General features: G+C 46.6%; 1 protein-coding gene across 4 annotated transcripts in view; it reads left to right on the top strand.

Moving 5' to 3' along the window:
• The window catches only part of dlg3 (discs, large homolog 3 (Drosophila)), a 63455-nt gene that overhangs the window by 15071 nt on the left and 23526 nt on the right, over positions 1-24858 (top strand). For all 4 annotated transcript variants that reach the window (XM_062560549.1, XM_062560548.1, XM_062560547.1 and 1 more), the window contains exons 5-9: positions 22258-22311; positions 22669-22719; positions 23886-24010; positions 24196-24365; positions 24532-24668. In XM_062560549.1, the coding sequence (XP_062416533.1) occupies positions 22258-22311; positions 22669-22719; positions 23886-24010; positions 24196-24365; positions 24532-24668 (537 nt within the window). The remainder of the gene's footprint in view (positions 1-22257; positions 22312-22668; positions 22720-23885; positions 24011-24195; positions 24366-24531; positions 24669-24858) is intronic.

Genomic DNA, 24858 nt, shown 5'->3' with positions numbered 1-24858 from the left:
GAAGTTCATAAAGTCGTTACTACTGAGGTCCACAGGAATACACGGCTCGACAGCGCTGTGACTCTCTGTCAGTCTGGCTACAGTGCTGAAGAGAAACCTGGAGTTGTTTTTATTTTTCTCGATTAATGATGAGTAATAAGATGCTCTTGCGTTACGGAGAGCCTTCTTATATGTTTTAACGCTGTCTTGCCAAGTTAGCCTAGATCCTTCTGATTTGGTGGAACGCCATAACCGCTCAAGTTTCCGCACAGTTTGCTTTAGGTTCCGGGTTTGAGAGTTATACCAAGGCGCGAACTTCCTTCTTGTTGCCATTCTTCTTTTGAGGGGAGCAATACCGTCCAGCGCCATTCTCAAAGAGCCTGTGGCAGTATCGACAAGATGGTCGATTTGTGACGGACTGAAGTTTTCACAGGAGTCTTCTGATATCTTGAGACAGGACACTGAACTTAGAGCAGAGGGAATGGTTTCTTTAAATGAGGCTACAGCGGTGTCCGATAAACATCGACTGTAGAAACCCTTGGCAGGAGGAGGAGATTCTGGCAGTAGAAATTCAAAGGTTATCAGACAATGGTCGGACAGGAGAGGGTTCTGTGGAAAGATTGTTAAGTGTTCTATCACAATACCATACACAAGAACCAAGTCGAGGGTGTGGTTAAAACAATGAGTTGGTTTGTTTACAGTCTGACAGAAACCAATTGATTCCAGCAAAGAGAGAAATGAAGTACCAAGGCTGTCGTTATCGACATCCACATGAATGTTAAAGTCACCCACTATAATTACCTTGTCCGTTTTAAGGACCAAACTCGTTAAGAACTGTGAAAATTCACATAAAAATTCAGAATAAGGACCTGGGGCCCTGTACACTATTACAAAGAGAACCGGCTGGATTATTTTCCAGGTTGGTTGTGAAAGACTGAAAGTCAGACTTTCAAATGAGTTATAATCCAGTTTAGGTTTAAGGTTTATTAAAAGGCAGGAGTCATAAATAGCTGCCACTCCACCCCCTCGGCCTGTGCCTCGGGGGATATGAGTATTAACATGACTTGGAGGAGTCGCTTCATTTAAGCTAAAGTACTCCCCATCCGATAGCCATGTTTCAGTAAGACAGAAAATATCAACATGGTTGTCAGATATTAATTCATTTACTAAAACAGCTTTAGAGCACAGAGATCTAATATTCAAAAGACCCCCTTTAATTCTCCTAGTTTGTTGCACAGTTGTATTGTTACATTTAACTTTGATTAAGTTATTAAATATAACTCCTCGGTTGTTTACCTTTAACTTAAATAACGGTGTCCGTGGGGCAGAAACAGTTTCTATAGAGTTAATTACGCTGAGTGACTGCTACATTTCTTTGATGGTTTTACGTTGTTCCATCTCTAGTATTATTTATCTTTAGTAAAGAAATGCCAGTAACTGAATATTGCTTTTCCTGCTTGGCACTGTGTCACAAATGGAAAAGTAATCGTATATATGTGACAGCTTTATTACGTTATAAACTGCTGATTAAATTTGACAATATCATGTAATCTAATACAAGGACATTGCGAACGACACCCTGAAAAATAATAGTGTAATTGAGTTCAACAAAAACACAACCGCAAAAGAAATCTGCACAAACTTTGTATTTATTGCCGGGCCACGGCTTTTGATCACATGATATTGTACTCCTGTGGGTTTTATGCCACTCGAATGAGGTCTGCATAGATTTCACATAATCAACACTCTTACATACACAAACAGAAGTGAGCAGCATTACATTTCTTTAGTTATTAAAACGGGGATAAGTTTTGTCGTTATCCACAAAATGAAGCTGGCAAATAAGACCCTCTCTCTCCTGTGATAGTCGTAATGTGGTTATTTCACTTCCTGCTGTTCTTCTGGTACAGAAAACCAGCCATTGATTGGCTCTAAACAACCTACAAAATCCTTTAAATATTTTATATTATGTAATATTTAAAGGGAGAGGTTTCTATCCCCCGGAGGTACAGCATATGTCTACTTAACTAGTTCATATCGTGTGTGTGTGTGTGTGTGTGCCCACCCACCCACCCACCCATACAGATCACATATCTGTCTTCGTTCAGTCTTTCTCTGTCCGTCTCTCCTGTTATTGCCTGACGTTCCCTCATTTTGTGTGCCAAACAGTGTGTGTGTGTGTGTGTGTGTGCGCGTGTGTTTTTTTTGTAACTACAAATCTCCTGTGTGGTCAATGTGAAGTGGACAGTTCATGAGAGAGAAGCAGCCGGCCTCGGTGAGGATGGTTGTAACATGTGCTCGGTCATGTGTGCTGTGATCGATATGCTTACACCGTCCTTTCAAGCCGCTGCCTTCTAAGCCCCGCCTCTCCGCTCCGATTGGCTTCAGCTGGGTCTGTGGCTGCATCTGACAATTTAACTTGGAACATTGTGTTTTTTTATTTTTGTCTCTGTTCCCCCCCCCCCCCCCCCAAAATGCCCAAGTTTCTCCTCCTTTTGTTTGCTGCTTGGCTCATCTACGTAAGTCAGAGTGAAAGAATCCCATCCTAATGGAGTGAGTAAGTGGTGCGTGTCATTTAGTGTCACTAAGCCCGCTGTGCGCGCCTCCTCGCAGGGCTGCAACACAATGCAGTGTGCCCTCGCCTGAAAATGTTTCTCACTTTCTTTTTAGAAGTGGTACATATATGCGCACACGTTGATATCCATTCAAGTACAGTCTAAAGGCACTAGGTGCTACGTTTCAGCCAAAACAATGAAACGGCGTTCATGCATGAGCTCTGTATCGTCATGCAGGCGCTCCCCCCCCCGCCCCCATGCAGACACACCCAGCTCTGTTCCTCGTCACATTTAATTAATAATGCATAAATGCAGGGCTTTAATGGCAACACCGTAACATTCTCTTTAAAAAAAACAATACACCTTTCACCCTCCGTGTCAGCATGTTTCATATCGAGTTGTGATCAACCCACCAATTCACAAGCGTGCAAAACTGTTCACAGGCAGTCCAATCGCATTACTGAAGGTTTAACCGCCACACATACATGGAAGCATATAGTCACTCCTTCTCTCTTTACCCCCCCCCCCACCTCCCACCCTCCCCTCTCTCACACATCCTCACTCTCAATCCCTTCCTCCACCCACTCGAAAGCCCAAGCGTGTAATCTTGTTGGTTTTGTACACGTGTCGATGTCATCATTGTGTACATAAAAAATATTTCACTTATGTTTCTCAAACGAGTCTCCAGGAGTGCAGTTCTCTCTCGCTGCGCTAATTTGACTGAATACTGCACACGGGGAGGATTAAACAATAAGATGAATCCAGCTGCAGTGCCGCTTTGCCTGTGATCTTGCTAAACTGTAGAGTGATGTAGAGCAATGCAGCGCGATTGAAAGGCATCAATGCAGAGAGGCAGGACTAGTGAGACCCCAGCTGAAGAAGAAAGAGGATTTCAATCTGCTGCTCCATTGTGAGATTATTTACAGATGTGTGCTGGGACACACAGTCTGACACGAAAGCCGTTAAATCTGCGGCTGAACTGGAGTTGACCGCGGAGGTGACCAGTTACCAGTCGGAGGGTCGGGGGTGGGGGGGTTGCTCACTGTAAATTGGATTTTGGCTGCATTGGTCTGATGAAAAACGTGGATTAGTCCCACAATTAGTGGATCAGGGTCGTGCGTCGGCGTCGAAGGGCCGCGGAGCACAACTTCCTGACCTTTTTTGTTGTTGTAAATAGAAGAACTCGACACAATGCTTCCATTGTGCCTTGATTTGTGAGGCAGCACCTTTTCACCCGAAGGCGGGCAGCGGCGAGGGTTTAGCCGCCGCCGCCCCTTTAAGAGAGCAGCTAGCGAGGCGCTCGGTCCTGTTGGTGCTGCTGCTGCTGATGGCAGCGCTGCCAGTTGATTGGTTGTGGCTGTCAGGGCTGAGGTGCTGGAGGGATGCTGCTACGTATCTCTCTCTCTCTCCCCCCTCCCTCTCTCTCTCTCGCTCTCGCTCTCCATCTCCCTCTTGCTTGCTTGCATCCCTCTGAATAATCCACATCTAGGGCAAGCTGGCTGAGAGGCGATCCAGTGCTCAGCTCCTCTCTGCAGGCTGAGAGAAGAGAGAGAAAGACAACGATTTTCAACGCAGGAGGAAAACCGTGAGATTTTTGACGGACCGGGGAAGATACCGAGAACAGGAGAAGATTTTCATCCGCGGATATTATTTATTTATAAATATTGTTTATATCTATATATATATTTGTACACACACATATAGATATTTCTATATATACATTTATCCCTGTACATAACTGTATTTGTGCTCGTCTGTTTATATTAATATTTTTATATGTATTTGTGTGTGTAAATATATATGATATATAAGCAAAAGAAAATATATATATATATCTATGAATTTATATGCGTATCACTGTGAACCAAGAGAAGCAAGAGGAAATTTCTACCATCGGGGCTGGTCTCTGATTGTGTGGTCTTATACAATATTTTGAATTTTTCCTTTGATCTTCAACGTCAAGAGGACAAAGACTACGTGCCCATTTTGTATTTTTGTTTTCCCGTTGCCGCTTCTCGTCCCTCTTGATCCTTTTTTTTTCTTTTTTTTTTCTTTTTTTCTACATCCGAAAGGAATAAAGCAGAGAGTGGCAAGGATTTGACAAAAAAAAAAAATCTCTAGAAATTCCTGTGATCGGTGTTAGCGCTACCGTGAGCCGATCCCAGCGTGCCGCGTGAGATCCGAGGAGGCAGCAGAGACAGAGAGTGCCACGCCGCTCAGCTCAGCTTCGGTCCAGCCAGCGCCGCAGCCAGCATGCACAAACACCACCACTGCTGCAAGTGCCCAGAGTGCTATGAGGTGACCCGCATGGCTGCCCTGCGGAGGATGGACGCCCCGTCGTACGGAGGAGACTGGCAGGCCGAGCCCTATGGATACCCGCCTGGGTACGGGGGAGGCCAGACCTTACCCCCTCCGGCCTCGGGGGGAGGTGGAGGAGGAGGTGGAGGAGGAGGCGGCGGAGGGGGCGGTGGTGGAGGTGGAGGAGGAGGAGGAGGAGGCGGCGGCGGCGGAGGGGGCACTTTGGGGAGAAGTAAGGGCAAGAGTATGGCTGGTGGGGGCCCCGGAGGCCCCAACCCAAAGGGCCATTCCAAGTGTGGCCCCAAAGTCAACGGCAACTCCAGTGGACAAGGAGGATGGTGGCCCGAGTGCACCTGTACCAACCGAGAGTGGTACGACCAGGTAACTCCTCTTTCTCCCTCTGTTGGATAGCTCCGGCCTGTGAGGCCTCAATTGGGGGGGGGGGGGGGGGCGCTGGGATCAGATGGGCTGCTGCTGTTGCAGAACAGAGACCGTCATGTATCAGCTGTCGGTTCAGAGGAGAGAATTCATATTTAGTATTCATCTCGAGCCCTCCCGTTTCCCCATTTGTTGACTGTGGGTTCCTCTGTTGGAAGCCGGGTGAGAAGACGAGAACAGGACTGAGCCAGTTCCACTGCACACGCACAGGGATGATCTTCCTGTCTGGATTTGATGCAGATGACTAATGCTTATACATTTAACACACCTAGTGTGTGTGTGTGTGTGTGTGTGTGTGTCGTCGAAGGCTTACCCCGATGCAGTTACCGTCGGCCAACAAAATGGTGCATTTTCACTCACTGAAGCAGCACCTGGGTGCAGTTTGCAATTATTTAAAGTTACCTCTCTAGCCGGCGACGCCAACATCGACGACATTGTACATTCGGCGTAAGCGATGGATCTCTCAGATCGACTGATGGTAGGATTGTGTCTCATTAGCTCAGGGTAGAGAAAGAGACAATGAACGTGATCTCTGATACCAGTTATATTTCTTATTCAGCCTCCATCTTTTAGCAAGCAATTATTGCTCAAAAGGATCACAATGCATGAGCGAACATGTTGTCAGGAAAAAAAAGAAGGGAATCAGCAGTAATCTGTGCCCAAACGCTGCCTGTCATACATGCCGCACGGTGTGAGCGAAACCTCTTTAACATGTGTCCATTTTGTTCCTATTATCCCCCAATTATTTACATGTATTTATAAATCCCAGTTGATTAAAAGGTCAGAACAGCTTCAGAAGCGCAGTCTTTAATTAAGGAAGGTGCATTGATGTGAGCACGGGAGTGAGCTCGGGTGGGGGAAGGGTAGCTCCGCGAGCATGAGATTCAAGGAACGACGCGAGCTGTGCATGAGTATGTGTCTACGTGGTCTCGAAAGCCGCTGCATCGCTCGTGGTCCCTCCGTCGATGTCTGGTTTGCGTCTCGAGCAAAGAAATGTCAGGCCACGGCGGGAAGGAAGGTGAGAAGCAGCACGGGGGTAAAATGGAGGCTGAAATTTTAGTGGCAGAGTGCAAGAGATCTCTTCCCCCCCCCCCCCACCCCCCCCTTGAGCTGAGCCCACATATGAACTGCAACCTGACTGGTATCGGCAGATTACTACGGGGGGGCAAAAAGACATCAACGCGTTCTTTGGTGTATAATCTATTGGAAGCCTTTTTCTTCCAGACCGGTCGGGCTTATTTGACGTTTCACACAATCTGAAGCTCACAGCAGATGGGATTATGTAAGCCTTTATTGCTTACACGGAGCATTTCACTATCCGACGGTATCGCCACCTCATTTTTCTGCCGCTCATTTCCAGCGTTCAACTTGCACAATGAAACCAATCTGATTGTGATGCGTGTTGGGATCATGTGTCGGCGAAGCGGCGCTGTCACTGGATGAATCCCTCAGTAGAATCCTATGTGGTCCTTTCAAAGCTCCCCTGCTGTAACATGTGACTGTGCACCGCACGAGAAAAAGAAGAAAAAAAAGCTCACTGTGCCTCCAGACCAGGAGCATCTTACATAGGAACAAAAAAAAATAACATTGAATCAGCGACGGACGATGGTGGGGGGGGGGGGGGGGGGGGGAGACGGCAGCAGGCACTGGGGCTGAGAATGCTCGGGGTTGAAAAAGGGAGAAATAAGCCAATAAAGGCAGGCAGGCAGTGGGCCTGCAGAGGGGGGAGGGGGTTACGTAAGAGGAGGCAGTCGGTGGTGCTGTCAGAGAGAGAAAGCCAGCGAGCCCTGACACTGTGGACAAGCATCTGTCCCTCCCGTCTCCTCGGAACCCGGCGTGCAAAGCGGCCAGCGCGCTCCCCGGGAAGCGAGGACGGAGACCCACACCACCACCCACCACCCACACCACCACCTCGGCTCTCCCCCTCAGTCATCGTTGCCTATCCTCGGCTGGGGAGATGGGAACGCTGCCCCTCCCCTCCCCTCCCCCCCCCCTGCTACCTACACACAGCCCGAGAGAGAGCAGCGATCGCGCACACACACACACGCCCCACCGCGCACCTCCATTATCTCACAGCTTCCGTGGTTTAAAAAAAAAAAAGAAAGAAAGAAAGAACACCGTCATCTGGAATGATCTGAGCCGGCTTTTCATAGCTGGGTCGTTGACGTTTCCAATGGTTACTGTAGCCGTCAACCTTTCATGCATGTGTGAGGAAATCATTACACAACCCCGAGACACGGTGGTGGTGGTGGTGATGGCATATTCATTCATATGTTTGTCCCTCTGTCATCTGTTTACCAAACAATTGTGCTGCTTTTGTCAAAAGCTTGCTAGGTTAATTATGGGATGATTACGGTTGGGATTATAAGAACATTCTTTAAAACGAGGGCTTTTTGAATTTAAATCTGAGAAAAGCGGAGACCACACAGTCTACCGGGAGCTTCATTCATTCCGGGGTTCAATATGTCTTTGTGTGTTCTCCAGCTCTGTGGCTATGATTAGCCTAAAACATGAATTGTGGATTTGACTTTATTTATCAGCATGGCGATTCGGTCCAGAAGGCTCTGCCCAACCGGTTGTTTGTAACAGGCCTCCGCAGTGACTGTGGTAGTTTAAACGAAAACACTCCCAAAGGTGATTACGACTGGGGAGCCTTCGGGCCCGGGTAAAAGATGTTGCCGCTTGTGTGTGCGTGTGTGTGTGTGTTTCTCTTATTGTCACATTGATTTATTAGTATCATTGGTTTGTACATCTGTGCGGTGAGATTTAGTGTGGGCCGGATTTGATTTGCCATTCCTGTAAGATCAACCCAGAGAGTATTAACGGATGGGATTTACATGTTCTCCATGTCCGAATACCCTGAAAGGCTCTGTCTATTGTCTATTGTCTCTGTCTATTCCAATCAGATGAAGAGTTATAATTGAGCTTGTCGCAGAATTAAAAAAAAAAGCCAATAGCACCTTTTTCACAACTTTTGACCTCGAGAGACAAGGACACGTCGAAGGAGTCGCCTTGTTGTGGGATCTTTCTTGACATTGGACACAAAATATGTGCTTGTTTACCTTCACGCGCTGTGGTTGTCGCCAGAAGTGACGAGACAATGACTTCTGACGTCTCAGGTGTGGGAGAGTTTGAAGGCTTTCTCCAACCCCAGATTTCTGTCCACAGTGGTCCTGGTTGTCAGATGGGTCGGTTCTGATGATGTGGTTCTCCTTCTCGCTCTAATCCAAGACTCAAAGCTGCAAAATGCCTTTCACAATTGATTTGATCACGTATGCGTTGTTTGGATATTCAAGTCGGCATCTTAGCATTAGGTCAAAATGGTTCATTAACAAAAGGTGCTTTTCTGACTAAATCCAATGCACATTTTTTTAAACCTGGCACTGCCATCACATTACTCTATTGCTCCCCCTTTTCTCCCTCCTGCTCACCCCAACAATACATTTTTTAAATGTCATCAGTAGAAGTTTAGAGCAGGCTGAAACTGTAAAAACCCTTTGACATCTTTCTATCCTGCATTTCACACCCTGCATTCATCTTGAAATCTGTCTCAGACACGCGCTCCAAACCTCTTTATTTTACTTTTTAACGTAATGTCGGATTCAACCACCAGCAGCGAGATGTTAACTCTTTAAGAGTTTGAATTTCTGCGCCATGAAAAGCACGCTGGTCTCTGTAAACTTCATGTTCAGCCATCCAGACAAATCGCTTCAGACCAAAGGATACAAGAGATGCAAAATATCTCCCGGGTTGGTTCCTCCCGCTTTGTCATGATGCACTCTGCTGTACATCAGCAAGCTCATTGTGAGTGTTCACAAAAAGAACCCTCATTTAAATTTGGGCAAACAGGACGGATTTTTCTTAAGTAGCAAGGAGATACTGTTCTCTTCTGCTATTTGTGTGTTTTTTTAATAAAGACATTGTGTATTTCTAAACACACCTCCGAGTTTGAACCTGATGCAACCCGAATGTTGCCCTTTCTTGTAAGTGTTCCTGCAAACTGTGCACAGCTATTTGAAAGTATTTTCACCACAGTGAGCTCTGATTTTAACACCAGCAGCGGCTCCAAAGTACTTCTCTGAGCTGCGGTTGCTCTCTTGTGTGACGATGCAGGCACTAACAGCCAGTGCTCATGTGAAGTCTGTGATGCAGTGTAGTTTCTCAATAATCCGAATGAAGGTCAACAATTGTTAAGCTCGGCCAGACTTTGCACAAGATTATATAAATCTGCTAAATGTAATGCAACGTTGTAAGTTTGGCATTCCGAATCCACAGTTCGTTCGATAAAACTTTAACTTATTTTAACAGCGCTGCAGTTGCATCGTAGATGTTTTGTTCATCCAAAGAAATCATTGTATCTCTTTGTGTGTTCTGCAGAAAACACTCGCAGGGGTTCATTTTTACAGATTTTGTCACAAGAAATAAAGTATGATTCACATGCCAACGTCCCCATTTCACAGATTTCATATAATTTCATGGCACACCACTTAATTGTAGTTATCTGCAACAAGCAAACCTCCTACATTGGATCTTCTGTACTGCCCCCCCCCCCCCAACATACACACACACACACACGCCCAACACAGACCCATGACACTGTTGGGGGTTTAGAGAGGAAGGCGAATCACGGCCGATGCACCACAAAACGAGAGGGGCGAGGCGCACTGCAATATTTACGTGCACTTTGACAAAAGTCAGCTTCTCCTGCGCCGCGGGGTTCGGGATGGGTTCGGGATGGAGCCGCTCGGGCGATGACGTGAGCGCGCAACCGTGACCCGGGACCTCACCTGTGTCCAATCCCACCCCCTCTCTCGGAAGCCCGTGTTGATTTACCGCCGCGTTGCGTTCACGCCCCGAATTCTGCCGACGCGGATTCTAACGCTCCAACTAACTCCTGCTGCCACGGCGACGCCAAGGGCGTTGGCACCGTGTCCCGCTGGAAGCTGAGGCTGCCACGCCCCTGTGATCCGTGCGGCCGTCGTCAGAGGCCCTGCCAGGGCTCAGCCCCACATCAGCTCGCCGTAGGAGGGGGGAGGGGGGGGATCGCTGTTTGTTTGCTTGCTTGCCTGCTTGGTTTTATTTAGTTTTTTTTTTTTTTTTGCTGATCCCAGTAACGACGGGCCCAGAAAATGTGACTGCGCTGCGCAGGGGCCCTGAGTGGGCTCCTGATTCAGCGATGGAAGCGTCCGATTGTCTGTGAGAGCGCGAGCGAGGCGAGGGACACGGGGGGGGGGGGGAGGGGGGGGCTTTGATAGAACGCGCTGCCATCGCCGTGGCTGTTAATTAAAAGAATCAGACGTCACCGTGTGATAGATTGAACGTGCAGATATGAAAGCTATTTCCCCCCCCCCCCCCCCCCTTCTATCCCCGGCTCTTTTTAGCGAGAACGTGCGAGCGTTCTCAGCCAGGTTTTCGCCAGCTCCACCACCCACGTGCTGCCGCGGAATGTGTGTGTATATCCAATCAATACCACGGAAGAGCTAGTCCCTAAGCCTACTGACTCCTCTTCATTTTCGTGTGGGTGTGCGGGTGCTTTCAACAGCGCTCGTGCTTTTCATTGCTTTTACTCAACCATCATATCAGCTGTTATTTCGGTAAAGCTTTGCAAGAAGGTACACAAACTCCCGAGCAGTACGGTTCCACGTTAACAGCTTTGCATAATGCATAACCATAACTAATCATTAGGTTCCAAATGATTTAAAATCAACAATTAAACGGTAGATGATCATATGGTTCCAAAGAGAAGACTGACACAGTAGATATTGTGTTAATGAGCAGTGCCCAAGGAGTAGTTGGATCACATTTAACAGGCTATGGCTGTTGATGGTTATTAGCTGTTTTATATATTTTTGTAAGAAAGTTAATGTGCTTTTGAGTTTGCCTGTTGTCGTGATAAATGCATGCATTTCATCTGTAAAGCTCCATGATCATGTCACACTCACCCCTCTTTACTGGCAGAAATACCATTTTTATTCAATAATTCAGTCGCCACCCTTTTGCAGTTTTTTCAATTGCTTTTAAGAAAAGGGCTCAATGAAACCCAACAGTTCCTTCTCACATGTTTCCCATTAAGAGCGAGCGTCGCACAAAGCGAATAATGGCCCCCGTTCTATGAAGGCTTTTAATTTGGAGCATCTGCAGAAAGTATCAAACAGGTTTGTTTTCTTTAGTGTACACAGCGGGTCCTTCCTCACGGACCTCGCCGCCATGTTCTGGCCCAGAACTAACCGCCGTCTTCCGTTTTCCGGGAGCGTGTCTGTAAGTATGCTAGTGCGTGGGTGCGGAGGAGGACATTTGGCGAAGCGGTGCCTTTCCTACCATGTGTAGCTGCTCCGAGTGCCATCTCTGTCTAATGCATTATCCAAGCGGCCCTTCAGCCATTTGGTCTGGCCTCTCCTCATTTTTTTTTTGTGTTTTCTCAGTGTTCATCATTTCTATCATCCCCCTCCCGTCTTCCACTGTGCTTCTCCTCCTCCGCTCTTTATTTCTTCTTACACGATTCAAAGGCTTCATTTTCGGGTGTGCAGCAGTATTCTGAGAGAACGCTGCAGCAGCAAACTATCAGTATGACTAGTGTAGTATGTGTTTAGTATGTACAGGAAGACTGTTTACAGCTGACTGAGATTGGTAACACTTGTATGAGCTAAAGGTCATTTCACTTGACATATGATGGAGATCTTGAACACATGCCCAAACCTTCAACTGCTATTATGACATTCTCTATATTTCCATCTATTCTGACTAATATGTGCCAAGAGTGGCTGGAACGGGTTAAAACTGGCGAGAGCAATCCCACAGTTTTTCACCACTTCACCCAGTTTATCCCCAATATTTAGGTGTGGATTGTCACATCATGCGTTTGGCCTCGTTCGGACTTCCTGTTTCCCCACCGAGCTGAGGAGATGAACGGACCTTTGTACGGCCACAGAACCAAAGACAATCCTTTAGCGGCTCCTCTCTGTTTACTGTCAGTCATTATTTTTTAAATTGGTGAGAATCTATCCATCTATGCTGAGACCGAGGAAGAGAGATCACGCACTCGTCAAGGATGAAAACAATGCAAGCTGTCCCTGCTTAATATCATCCATCTAATTACACTGTTGACCGGACGTCTCTGCCTTTTAAATTGCTTTTATAGATCGAATACCTTGGTTTCCGTCTGCGTGTCTGCATTTTGTTAATATTCCTCCTCAATCTAACGCAACCTTTCCTAAAGGGAGCATAATCCAAGTTATTCCTCATATATTCACCTTTTCTTGAGTAGATTCAAATTTTAAATGGCCTTAAGTAGAATAAACTGCAGAGCAATGTGGACATGACGTTGCCGATAGATTTCTGGGTGAATGTTTTATTTTTGTTATTCCTGGAATAGGGTTCTATTTTTCTTAAGGGAAAGGTAATTTTCCCAAATTACCAGCAGAACAATTGCTAATGAAGGTGCGGTGCTTTTTAGAATCTGTTGTCAGTTGAAAACAAGCCGAGGTTTCTGTTTTCCTGGAACATCTTAAGTTAAAAACCTGATGGATTACCATGTTATGCTACAGGTTTCTCTTCATATCGAGTGGTCAGCATGCAGTGGTCCAACATGTCAGTTTGCATCCATTACTCATAACTGATTATAATTATGTTTAACTCTGTCGTCTTATGTGTTGCTTTGGGGTTGTCTAGGCTCACAGTCACAGATGTTTTGCATAATCCGTTTTGCAATAATTGCAAATTGTTTTATCACTATATGACGGCTTCTATAAAATAACCCTCACCACATCATTCATTACAGTAGTAGTATGGTTATGGTGAATGTTTCAGTGGTACAAATCTAACTAGAAATGAATTCTAATTCTAAGATTTCTTTTTAATGTACAAAATACTCAACCAAACAGTATGTAGACAGATATATTATCCCCTTTTAAAGGAAAAAAGACATTGTCCCACTGGAATATGAATGGCCTAAAGCATTAGTTAGGTACTTAGCACATTGATGTCAGAGCAAGGCCAGATGGATTGTATAGAAACGTTTCAGTAAAATTCTCACTTCATAACAGTTCACACCCGTTAAGTTCAGTATGACACAAGCTATCATATCAGCCTTTCATAGGAACACAATGCAATGTCATTTGCTCATTAGTTAGTTTCCCTCTTTGCAATTTTAATAATTATTTGCAGCTACAGTGAAGTCTGTATTGCTCATGAGGCATCTGACAAAATAATACATTGATACTCTCATTAGCAATTTAGCATTTGGCTTATTTCCCATTGCCAATACCTCACTTTGAAGTATATTCTTCAGATTACTGTAAACCGTTCTCTTACTGCTGTAAAACCATTACTTAGAGGGAGGAACTGCTCTCTCGTAAATACCTCCAAAGCTGCAAATGCCTTTTTCTACCCACATTCTCATCATCCAGATGGATCAAGGCTGCATGGATTGAAATAAATTCTGATCAACTGTAAACTGTCAATGCACACAAAACATTGGCGCCTTTCTTCGGGCCGCTTATTATATAATGTCTGCTGCGTGACCTTACAAAAATGCACTTGTGTTTTTAAGACAGGAGGGAGGGTGTGTGGGTGGGTGGGGGGGGGCGGAGCCTGTGCTCGGACACGGCGCTGTTGGTTGCCATGGTGCAGCCTCAGTCAGAGCTGCACAGGAGCTTTACTGCTCTCCTAGCTAATTACCCACCGGCTGCACGGCTGATACGCAGGCGGATGGGTTTTTTTTGTTGTTTTTTTTAAATGCCGCATTGACACTAGAGGACCAGTAAAGTCAAATCTATTCACACGGCGAAAGAATGGATCGGAGTTGAGCTCACAAAGTGAGGGCGAGCTGTAGGTATGTGGTGAACCGCTGTGTCAGACGCGCCTCCGTAGTGATGTATAACGAGCTGCTCCAGCGCCGCCGCCTCACTGCTGTGAGCCTGCGGATCCTGATGGGCCTGCTAGTTGGAGCCAATACGAGCCATCGCGGATTAACACGCCCCATAGAAATGTCCAGTTGTACAATCGGCCAAATCCAGGTCCTGCGTACGCTCGCAAGAATATCTCAGCAGCTCAGGAATAAGGGTTTAAGTTGTACATGTTTTTGTTCCCTTTTCTATCCTGTGGAACAATTTGTTTGATAAGCACTTACGATTGTTTATATTGGCAACAAATCCTTCTTGAAACATAAATATTTATATTTTTTCAAAACTGCTCACATTCAGAAAAGCACTGGCTTTTTAAAATCAGATAAAGCCCCTTTTATTTCCATTATGGATTCAAATTTTGGTGATCATCAAATCGCAACAGGAAACCTTAAATAAAAAAATAGTAAAATTGTATTTTTGAGGCCATTTCACCCCTTATTCTGTCCAAAGGAGCTGGTTCTGACAGCCAGCTGGTACGGAGTCTGTGATCAAATGAACCTCCGCTAAAGCGCCCCAGCATTAACGCTCGAGTGTTTTCAGATCAGCGTTCGTGATATCTCTTCAGTACATTTAAGCAGCTGCTTTAATCACACGCTGTGAATCCTGAACGCTCCCCGAGGTGGGCAGGGAAGAAGAAGGGTAAATCTGGACCCTCGACAGGAGGCAGATTGATTTGGCATTCGCCAAAGTGCTACAAACGTTAAAAACAATGCCCCGTTTGCTACTCCCTCTGCTATTTGGCGCTAAATACATCAGCATATGGATAAATGTGCTCATGTATTCATAACTATCACAGAGAGGCACGGCTCTTGCTTCTGTTGCCTCGCCCGTTGTCCTACTTACTGTAATTCTTCATCACTTTCAACACCTACACTTATTGTGAGCCAGAACTGTAGTGAATGGAGATCTGTGAGCGTGGCGCTTATAGAGCAGCGCGACAACCATGACAAACGGGATCGGTGAGGGGTGAGCGGTTTTGAATTCGACCTTGGGTCAAAGTTGGCCTTGTTCAGTTCACCGTTGTGTTGTTTTTGCTGTCTCGTGATTTTTGAGATGGTGAACCAGGATCAGCTGTATAAAACTATAAATATGGCGGTCACATTTTAAAGACAAAGGAGAACAACAGAGTGAAGGATTATATTTTTCAAAGGTCGTAAAAGGATGTTTTTTTTTTTTTTTTTGCATCAGACCACGGTGGCCTGAGGGGAGAGGGTTTCTTACATCGTTGGGTTCATGACGCAGAATGTTCCCATTTAAAAGAAACGAAAAAGTCTAAAATTGGAAGGGACTAATTGCAGCTCAGAAGATTGTGTTCTGGGGTGGAAATGAATGAGAGAAATGAAGGTGACAAAAGTGAATCGGATCAGAGTGGAGCAGATTAGAGAGCTCTCCTTGTAAAAAGTACAGAGCACTGTGGTTCATCAGGAGGGTTTTCTGCTAGGAAATTGTTTCAAATTCTCTCTTTTTGTGCATCTCTTTTCCGCTGCTGTGAGCTCCTCTAGTCAATAAGTTTAAGCTGCAAGGTGTTAAGACTGATGGAGGCAGCTTAACACCTTTTTAAAGGAACACTTTGGGAAATTTGCTTTCTGGCAGCGTGATAGATCAGAAGATTGAAAGCTTCTACTTAAACCTTAGTCCAAAGACTGAAACAGCAAAATCCAAATTTGCCCCTACCAGCATCTCTAAAGGTCATTATTTCTAATTTACAGTTAATTTAATTATTGCAAATTCTTTAAAGAAATTACAATAACTGGTCTTGTGTTGGATGAGCTCAGGACAAACTGTACAAATGATGAATAATACCACCGTTGCTTAGCTTTTAGAGGTGCGGATGGGCAGCCAAGCCAGGCTAGCAGTCTTTATGCTAAGCTACGCTAACTGCCTTCTTGCTCGGGTGACTCTTAACTCACTGTCAAGCGAATCATTTGATTTGGCGTACCAGTTTTTTGATGCGGTTTGCTTTGACTACACTAAAGAAAACCTTCACAGGACAATATTGCCAGATGCAGCGCTTTTTTTGTCGGAAGATGAATTAGCGGATGCGTCTGTTTGTACAGGGAGATATTTCACCTGTCAAATAAAGACAGTTTCCTCGGCAACACCATCAGCATCATAAGGCGACAAACACACCGCACAGCACACACACGCTCAATAAAACAGGAAAAAAAAAATGATTAATATAAATCAATCAAGACAATCCACTTCTCCATAGTGACACCACAGCAGCAGAATCGTTTCATATAAATGTAACACACCGCCGCTGGCGGCTGTGACAGTGGTTGAAAGCATCAAAATGGAAGCGCTCTCCGTTGTTTCAGGCCGTCACCGGTATTCAGCGCAGGATCCAAAACACCAGAGACGAACGAGCCTGGCAGCACCTCTCCGCTTAGCAACAAGGGATAGCAACTAGTCAAGAGCTGTGAGGTAACGCGCCGCAGTGACCTCTGATGTAGAGGAAGCAGTGGGGGCGGGATCCGAGGAAGCATTCCGATGACTGGCTTCCCTTCATCACGGAGCCCCTCCAATCGGTGACTGTCACCGCGGCCGCGGCGACGGAGCTTCCTGGTGGCGTTGGCGCGGGCGGCCACATTTGAAAAAGGCTGGGATGAGTCAATCGGAGAAAGTAACGCCGCGGCGTCTCTTCCAATGTGGCTTCACACACACACACACGGGTTGTCAGTGCTTGTTTGTTTGTTTTTTCTTTACAATCAATTGTGATCTAGCAGTCACTAGTGCACGCGCTGTACGCACATAAAAAGCATGCACGCGGACACGCTGCCCGCGTTCAAACCCGATCAACCGTACCAACCACAATTGCGGAAGGCCTTCTCCGGCAGCGGCGTTTGTGAATATTCATCACGCTAAGTACGTTCCCCTCTGTGGCTGCACCGGTGAAGGTCAAACTAGCCAGCACTCGACCGGAGCTGCCCAGCATGACAGAGAGGTAAGCCAGAGCATGCTTTTGTAATATTACATAAAGATGAGGAGGGAGCGGCGCTGACAGCTGCGACGGGCCATTAATTACGGTCTCACGGATGTGTCGTCTGCGGCGTGCGTTGGGAGGGTTTGGACGAGGGGGGGAGGGGGGGGGGGGGCAACACGAGTCACAATGCTCAATCATAGCCATCAAATCGGAGGACTTTTAGCTTTAATGGGGCCATTTTACGGGTGAGCTAATTAATTTCCTGGTGGCTGCCTCGTCCAAATGAACGGCTGAATTCAGCTGGCGTCGCAGCGCGAGCAGGGAGAGGTTGACCTTTGCCGCGATGGGATTTCTTCTTCTTTATCACGTCTCCGCCTTCGGGGCCGCGGCGTCGAGCTTGTCGCGCGTTCTCGGCTCCGTCAATCCGTCACTTGGTCGCTCACCTTGGCCCTCTCCTTCCCTCTTCCCTCTGGCGCCGCGGGGGGGGGGGGGGGGTGGGGGCGCACGGCGTGAACGAGATGTTGGCTGCATGGTAATTGAGTAGCTATCGATTGGACTGCAGCGCGGCCTACGAGAGGCCGACGAGAGCCGCAGCGGCACCGGGGGCAACGAGGGAGGGAAGGAAGGAAGGAAGGAAGGAAGAAAAGAAGCAGCACAAGCACGTCCTGCCGTAGCTCCGACTTACGGCCCGAGGAAGAGCTTCCTTTAGCGTTGGCTGTATCATTTGAACGACTGGGTGCATCGAGACCGAGCTGCCGTGTCGGTGTGTGTGTGTGTGTGTGTGTGTGTGTGTGTGTGTGTGACCGGCCTGAGAGGAAGGGATGTTAGAAACGTCTCCCGAGGAGGAAGGGGTTACTGCGCTGTCAGCGCGCCGTCGCAGCTGAAAACCTCACGTTTTTCCCCTCCATTTTACCTGCAACGAAGGGGGGGGGGTTTGAAAAAAGTAGTGCTGACAGGTGAAGAAGAAAGCCAACGTTTAGGGTTTCTTAAGATGAAGTATATTGGTCTCATTTGTGTACACATCATGCATTCAATTTTTTTATTGACAATTGTAGCACATTTAGTTTTCTGGACTATTGCTAACAGCATCACTGGTTATGTTGCATTAGAAAAGTCTAATAATAAAGGCACATTTTTTCCGCCATCCCCCCCCCACTTCCAATTATGAGACTACGCTGTGTTTGCCGACAGCTTCATATTTACACACATGAAGGCGGTCTGTTTTATCATCCATCTCCAAGCAACAAGGTCAATGAGTGTGTGTGTGTGTATATATATATATATATATATATATATATATATATATACATATAAAGACCTTGAGCAATTAAATGCAGTATGGTCTGATGAAATCAATTGTCAGCGGATGCTTCTCAATGTTTGTCATCGAGCTGTTTCCTGAGTGTGTGTGTGTGTGTGTGTGTGTGTGTGTGTGTGTGTGTGTGTGTGTGTGTGTGTGTGTGTGTGTGTGTGTGTGTGTGTGTGTGTGTGTGTGTGTGTGTGTGTGTGTGTGGCAGTGAAAGCCAGCCAGGCATGTGTGAGCTCAGAGAGAGCCCTGTGTGGTGAAGCGGCGGCAGCTAAGCGCGCTCGCGGGCCAATTCTGCGCGAGCCCCGGTTACCATAACAACACATTGATTATTTAACAATTTGGACGGGGCCCGCGACCCGCTCTCGCCAGAGGGTTCAGCGGCGTAGAGTCTGCGCGGCGCAGTGACATCGGGACGCGAAGCACATCCGCTGTGATGATGGGAGACAAGAGACAGACGCACACAGTCTCCAACTGACACCGCAGCGAGACGATGGATTGATGAAGAAGAAAACCGCCACGCGCAGATGGGTGGAGGAGACGAGGGAAGTGAGAGGAGGAGGAGGGAAAGAAAGACGCGCTCTTCTCTCCTGGCGGTCACGTGGGACTCGTAATGATCTCACGCTGGGGAAGCAGTCTGGCCTCATTGTCATTGTGCGTACACCAATGTCTTTGTGTGTCCGCCACGTCTCGCTCCACGTGTACGAGTGTCCACCCCGAGCGCTTTATTGGTTTATAGGTGGGCAGTAAGTAAATTACAACTGTCTGTGAAAAAACATTTTTAGAATGTTTCAATCGAAAGAAAAGGTTTTTTACGGTAACCATCAGCCAGAGATGCAGAGAGAGGGGTCACATGTTAATACCAGGTGCAAATTGTCAAATTCTGAAAGCGTCCTCCAGGTAAAAGGTCTTCACGGGTAGGAAAGTCTTTCAGGGGTTGGATTTCGGATCGCTGTGTGCGTTTGAACATTTCCTTTTGAAAGGTGCTGACAGTGACCCCCGTCCTTTCCATGCAGAGGCACAAAGAAATCTTTTTCCGCCTCATCCATTGAATCGCTTTATATATGAGCCACATTCACATGGAACGCACCCGGAGACATTTTGACCTCAGAAGGTCTTCAATCCATCGTTTTTTGCCCCCGTGGGCGCCAGGTCAGAGGAGAAGTTTACCAACAGTGGCAAAGGACGTCTGTGTAATCCACGCTAATCCAAGTTACCTGAGTGAATCGCTACATCATATTGAGATTATCTTTCATTATTCCTTTTGTCTGCTTGTTATGTGAGATTTAGATAAAGGGATTACGCGGCAATCCCAGGCCAGGATAATACGTCCGTTTCCCTCCGACTGATGGGTTTATTGTCTTTCAGATGCACTTCTAGGTTCCGTGTGATCAGGGTTCAGGGTGCGCGCTGCGAGCGAGTTGGGGTCTGAGGTGGAGGGAAAAAAAGCGCAACGCAGCCATGTCAAATGTGCAAACGCAAGCGCAGACGCGAGCATCTGTTGGTCCGTGTGCAGATTACACCGGCGGTCTGATTGGGCTGACGTTGGGGGGGGGGGGTTTACAACTGTCCAGAGTCATAGCACATCATCACCGAGTGGAGTAGGTCAAATCCACTGCTCCTGCTTATACAGCGACCCTTCATTAGCATGAACTGACTCGATAAGGAGGGGGGGAGGGGGGGAAGGAGGATGAAGTGACACCTGCACACAGCTGACGAGGAGATGAAGGGTTCGAGCTTCCCTCTCGTGTTGCAGCCAACTTGATCGAAAAACCCTCTCGGTGCCTTTTTGAATATGCTAAAGTAGCACAATCTTTAACATTTTGACATTTTGAAAATTGCTGAGTGAACGGGTACATGTTGCCAATGTGAAGGTAGAGTTGGATTTGTCTATTGTCAGATCCAAGGGGAGCCCTTTAATATCTCAGGATGTGTCGTACTGTTGAATGAAATTCAGTTGAGAATTTGACATCTATATTTCGATTGAGCACATGGTGATGTCAAATAACCTGGTTATTGTGATGTTTTTAAACAAATACCTGAATATCAACATATATTAATTTTAAAGTGGGGCTCACTACTGAAGCATCTGTATTGTGAATATAATGAAAGTACTATAATTCTTTCTTCATTTCATCAAGCTGTCACACTCAAATATTGCTGGAAAATGAAATCACTAATCTGAAAATCAACCTTTAAAGGATTTAAAAACTGCCAAATCCAGGAAAGTATTGAATTTTACATCACAACATCCTATTTTATAATGGATTGTCCAGCTCTACATATGTGTACATACACATTGTAGTACAGACAGACAATCGTTCACAGATATCTCTGCAGGTAGTTCCACAACAAACAAGGAAAAAGTACAGTTAATACATCTTCATATTTGGGAAGGAAGCTCAAAATCAGCTCTTTGGACACCAGCACTACCTGCACATATTAAGACATGTTGGGTGATGTCGAGGAGGGGGTCGGACCTCGGGAAGTGTACCGCCCCCCCCAGCACCAGTCAGCATCCCGTCGTCCGCTCAGCTCAATCAGATCAATGAAAAGTAGACGGAACTACGAAATGACCATCAAGCTGCTACTAAACCAACTGTTGGTCTCGGCTCGGCCTCAGATTGTAAATAAAAAACAGCAGGGGGCGCAATGGAGTTGAGCCGGAGGGTCAGTTGAACTGTGGATCTTGATATGTAGCTGCGGCGGTTTGGTTGGACTTGGTCTCACTGGCGGATTCTGTCACCGAGCGTCGACCGGTAGCCCATCGCTCATCGTTTCATGGGCTCCAACAAGATGAACGGCAACCGTTTTTCCCCATAAAGCTGTATTTACGCTGCAGGGGGAATAAGATTCAGGCTCAGCAAATACACTGTGTAATCCATAATGGTACATTTATACATGAATAAATTATAGAATTTAAAAATTCAAACTTCATTAGCGATCGTGATTATTTTTCAAATGACTGTTTTGAAAAAAAGAAAGTGACACAAGTCAACACAATTTCCCCAAAACAATATGACACCTTAAGCAACAGCTAATGTGGTTTTGATTTACTCCCAGAGATGAATTGCTTTAGCATTATGTGCAAGGAAAACACATTCATTCTACACTCAAATGATATTTAACGAGTGCTAATTCATTTTTATTAATTGATTACTAGGTAAGCTTGTGATATCAGAAAATTCTGGAAAATGTCCTGGATGACATGTTAATGTCTTTGTTTTGTTTGAAAGACCAAAACAGTTAAAAAGCCTTATATTAATGAAACAGGAGCAAGTACATGAATTCTTGCTTGATAAATTGCTCAAACAATACATTCATTATCTAAATTGAATAATTATGTCCCATTTATCAATCAACCATTTCAGCAATAAACTAAATTACGTAATCAAATAGGCTTATTTAGCGATTCCTTGCATCCCTCTAGTATTCTGAGAGTATCACATGTTGTCAATTTAACTGAATGATTAAGGAGCCACGAAATCATGTTTTTTTTTATGAGCTCATACGTGGTTGAATTTATGTGTGAAACCAACGTGAAAAGGATTTGTGTGATAAACGCATCGTAACACAAGCCGGTCGCTGTTATGAGACGACCGCAGGACGTCCGGCTGTGGTGGTTAATGAACACACACACACACACACACAGCATCATCCCCAAAGAAATTTAACTGACTGTGTTCCCATGGCATCCGTTGACTTTGCTCCCGAGTCATAGCGTGTGTGTGTGTGTGTGTGTGTGTGTGTGTGTGTGTGTGTGTGTGTGTGTGTGTGTGTGTGTGTGTGTGTGTGTGCGTGTGCGCGCTGCCAGCCTCGCACACGGAGATAATGTGTATTTCTTCATCTTCACAGGCCAACCCTCCCCCCATCATCGTCAACGCAGACTCAATAGATGCGGGCCCTTATGTAAGTATCTGTTCCCTCTCTCTGTACAGTATACATCTCCCTCCTTCACACTCCCTCCGCTGTGCACAAGCGCAGAGTCTGTTTGTGTGTGGAGGGAAAGGCCTCCTCCTGGTAGCAACATGCTGTTTGCCATGTGGGCCGACATCCATTATGCCTTTTACCCCGCCGGTTTGTGGTGAATGTGCATTCTGCAGTCGCTGCCTATGCATCGTTCGAGGGAAAGACGTTCTTTGATTGCAACAAATCCGAAAGTCTACTCTGTCGTATATGGTGAAGGGCTTGGCTGTATATTTCTAGCAAGTGACATAATGCAGCACTGAGGAATGAAACTAACCATTATGCTCTTTATTTTGACAGGTAAATGGCAGTGATGGGATGTACAAATATGAAGAGATCATTTTGGAGCGGGTGAGATTTACTCGTTGCTTGTTACGTTACACAATGTTACACCTTCCCCCTTAATTCATTTTCCGCATGACAGAAACATTTCTCCCCACTAGGTGGTAGTAAGCGCCTCAGTCTGCCTTCAGCGAGTTTAAAGAACATGAAAACCCCAGAGAAAGATCCCGTTTTCCTGTGTCTCATGCGAGCATGAGCACAGAATAACGGCCATGATGCGTATCATTTATTTATTTTTTACGTAATCCCGACGCGCGTGTCATCCGCAAACAAGCTCTCCCGCTCTAATTGTTCAGCAGTCCCCGCTGCACTTATCAGCGGCGGTTCAGCTTGTAGTGGCCGAGCTTTATGTTTCCGCTCTCATTATTCAACCCACGTAAAGCTGCACCTCCGATCCCACTATAGATGCACACGCCGTCTCTCTGCCGCTTCCACTCCTAAGTGTCATTTCTGCATGTGGAGATTTTAAAAAAGCTACGCAAAGTCCCACACTGAAAGGCCTGTGGCCGTGTAGCATTTGGCTGTGAGGCCCTGTGCTCTCCTTTTCGGCTCCAGAGCAGCACGCTGGGAGGCCTCGGCCTCACTCCGTCCTAATTAGTTGTGACCGTTGTTCATTAATTATAGAATATAATAAAGCGAAGTCCTTTCTCCACCGTCTTGCATGCTGCTGGTCTCTGTGACGACGGCTGTCAGATGCAGCCGTGCACTTCGACCCACTGGATCCAAGTGGGTCCTGTGTCATTTCGGTTAAGTGGGGGGGGGTGTCTATCTCCGGCAGAGGGAGAGACGCTCTGTATCATGCACTAGGAAGGATGCTTCTCGGCTCCTTCTCCAAATCAACCTCCCGCAGAACACCGGGCATTTCTGACACTGATGCATCTCAGCTGGGTCGATGGAGTAACTGTGACATTTCAATGAAGGGCCCTCCTCTAATGAAATACATGGCATTATCCTTTGTTACACGCAAGGACACACACACGCGTCCTGAAAATGGACATCAGAAATGCCCGCTGAAGTCCCTGGAGCAGCGTGCATCGATCACGTGTTCTTCTGAGATAGCAATACACTTAAGAGCCACATTGCACTGACCCTGAGCCCACGTTGGGTGCATCACTTGGCGCTATGTGTGTGTTTCTGGTTCCTCACTGAGAATGCCAATCATAACCTGTGTGCAGGGGAACTCTGGCCTGGGCTTCAGCATTGCTGGTGGAATAGACAATCCCCACATTCCAGATGACCCGGGGATCTTCATCACCAAGATAATTCCTGGTGGAGCGGCCGCTATGGACGGAAGGCTCGGGTAAGCTCCACTCCTAACTGTGCAGATCCTGGTGCTGCTCGGGTGAAGGAAGAGCAGATAATAAGATGAAGAAAGCAACATAAAATACCAAAGGGACAAAGAGACAATAGAATCCTGGTTTTAAAAAGTCATGAAACACGGAGTGCGTCCTCTGGCACCTGACCTGCGTGTGTTTCCCTCGGCAGCGTGAACGACTGCGTGCTGCGGGTGAACGAAGTGGACGTGTCCGAGGTGGTCCACAGTCGGGCGGTGGAGGCCCTGAAGGAGGCGGGGCCAGTGGTGCGGCTGCTGGTCCGACGGAGGCAGGCGCCACCCGAGACGATTCTGGAGGTCAACCTGCTGAAAGGGCCCAAAGGTCAGGGACATTTTGAAACTTGTTTTTCGGGGACAACGGTCATTCAGTTTAGAAACGCAGACGAAGACTCACAGAAGTGTACTTTTGACAGAGAAAGGCCTCTCCGGAGGTCAAAGGTGATTCTGTGTATATATCCCGTATCTCACTGTGTGTTTTACACAACCAGGCCTTGGATTCAGCATTGCTGGAGGGATCGGCAACCAACACATCCCGGGAGACAACAGCATCTATATTACCAAGATCATAGACGGAGGAGCGGCCCAAAAAGATGGACGGCTGCAGACCGGAGACCGCCTGCTCGCTGTACGAGCCTCCCTCCGACTCATGCCCATATCGAATATATCCCAAGCAAAAGATAACTCATTTCACAGGCTCATGTAGTTCACTGGGGAGTTCAACCTAAAATCCAGCTGTGGTTAGAAGGACTAATTGTGAACATCTATTTCTTCAGAAGGGCTTTAAGTAGATAACCGAATGGTTATGGGACACATTA

The sequence above is a fragment of the Pungitius pungitius genome, chromosome 2, assembly GCF_949316345.1.
Source record: "Pungitius pungitius chromosome 2, fPunPun2.1, whole genome shotgun sequence".
Lineage (NCBI taxonomy): Eukaryota > Metazoa > Chordata > Actinopteri > Perciformes > Gasterosteidae > Pungitius > Pungitius pungitius.
The sequence above is the reverse complement of the archived record's forward strand: the minus strand, read 5'-3'. Positions and strand labels throughout refer to the sequence as shown.